Source organism: Trachemys scripta, unplaced genomic scaffold (genome assembly GCF_013100865.1).
Source record: "Trachemys scripta elegans isolate TJP31775 unplaced genomic scaffold, CAS_Tse_1.0 scaffold_31, whole genome shotgun sequence".
Classification (NCBI taxonomy): domain Eukaryota; kingdom Metazoa; phylum Chordata; order Testudines; family Emydidae; genus Trachemys; species Trachemys scripta.
The window spans coordinates 266,132-267,590 of NW_023260517.1; the positions used below are offsets into that span (position 1 = coordinate 266,132).

General features: G+C 55.3%; 1 gene segment (V, D, J or C); it reads left to right on the forward strand.

Moving 5' to 3' along the window:
* The first annotated feature begins 431 nt into the window (after nt 1-431).
* On the forward strand, nt 432-1,229 carry LOC117870541. The segment is given in 2 exon segments: nt 432-621; nt 793-1,229. Coding segments are annotated over 2 exon segments (372 nt in total).
* The last annotated feature ends 230 nt before the right edge of the window (nt 1,230-1,459 follow it).

Sequence of the window (1,459 nt, forward strand, 5' to 3'; positions counted from 1 at the left end):
GTTTGTCAGAAGCTGGGAATGGGCGACAGGGGATGGATCAGTTGATGGTTCCCTGTTCTGTTCATTCCCTCTGGGGCACCTGGCACTGTCCACTGTCGGAAGACAGGATACTGGGCTAGATGGACCTTTGGTCTGGCCCAGTACGGCCGTTCTTATCTATCCATCCCCAGAGCTATCTCTCCATCCATCACCGCCAGGGGTCGCTGCCGTACAAGCAAACCTGGTCCCGATATGGACATAATGACACCTCGGTCTACTGCTTCACCTGGCTTTTCATTAATTCGACCGAGGTCCCCTGCCCCCATCCCGAGCCCGAGCCCGCCTCCTGACAGACGCAGTTTTGGAGGCTCAGATGAAAGGCAGCTCAAAGAGAGAGAGGGAGAAACGTGTTTATGCGCCTCTCCCCGAGTCCCTCACACCTCCAGCTCCGACAGTAGCATCTTGGCCTGTTATTTAGCCCTCCCTGCTCTCGGAAACGGGCAACGCTTCCCTCTCTCCCGTTTGCGCAGGGCAAGGCAGCGAGACCAGGGGCTGATCCCGGGGAGGAGCAGAGACACCGAGATTCCCCTGTGACCATGGTACCAATGCTGGGCTCGGCGCTTGTGCTGGTTTTTGTTTCAGGTCAGGATCATCACACATTTTCCGATCTCTCTCTCCCCTTCCGCGTTCTCCCTTCTGCGCTCTTCTAACCACCCCTGGCAGGCACAGGGAAAGGATGGGGTTTGGCGACATAAAAAACACTGGAAATTTCATGCCCACTAAAATAATTCGCTGCTGCGTTTTCTCTCCTAGGCGCCCCGGGCAGAGCCGAGATCCGGCAGCCGCGCTCCGCAGAAGCTTTGGAGGGAGCTGAACTGAACCTCACCTGCTCTCACCCCTCAGCCAGCACTGATAATATACTCTGGTACCGGCAGTTTCCGAACCGAGGACCCGAATTTATAGTGACTGGATTCAGTGGAACCGCTCACAGCCCCAACCCAGAGGGAACCTTGCACATCTCCAGGGGTAAAGAAAACAGCATCTTCTCCCTGCGCAGGGTGCGGCTCGCAGACTCAGCGGTGTATTACTGTGCTCGGAGAGACACAGTGGGACAGCCAGGGGAGGCTCCCGTACAATAAATCCCCTACTCCGAGGCTGGTAGCTAGTGTGTGTTCGTGGGGAGGGAGACAAGTCGCGGGGCCGGGGAGAGGAGAAGGTAAGAAGCCAGAAAGGAGAAAGAGAACATTTAAGCGGGGTGAGTTCTAAAGAAATCTAGAGAAAGACGCAGTTCAACGACATTAAGGCACCTAACTCCCTCAGGCCCCTTCGAAAATCCGAATTCAGGGTCTGAGCCCGAGACAGCTTAAGTCAAAGGACGGACTCATGTTGAGGTCAATGTGTTTTATGTCACGCTGTGAGTTTCCCTGTCACGTGAAACCTCCACTGGTTTATCCTACCCGTCCCGTTATCTATCCACCCA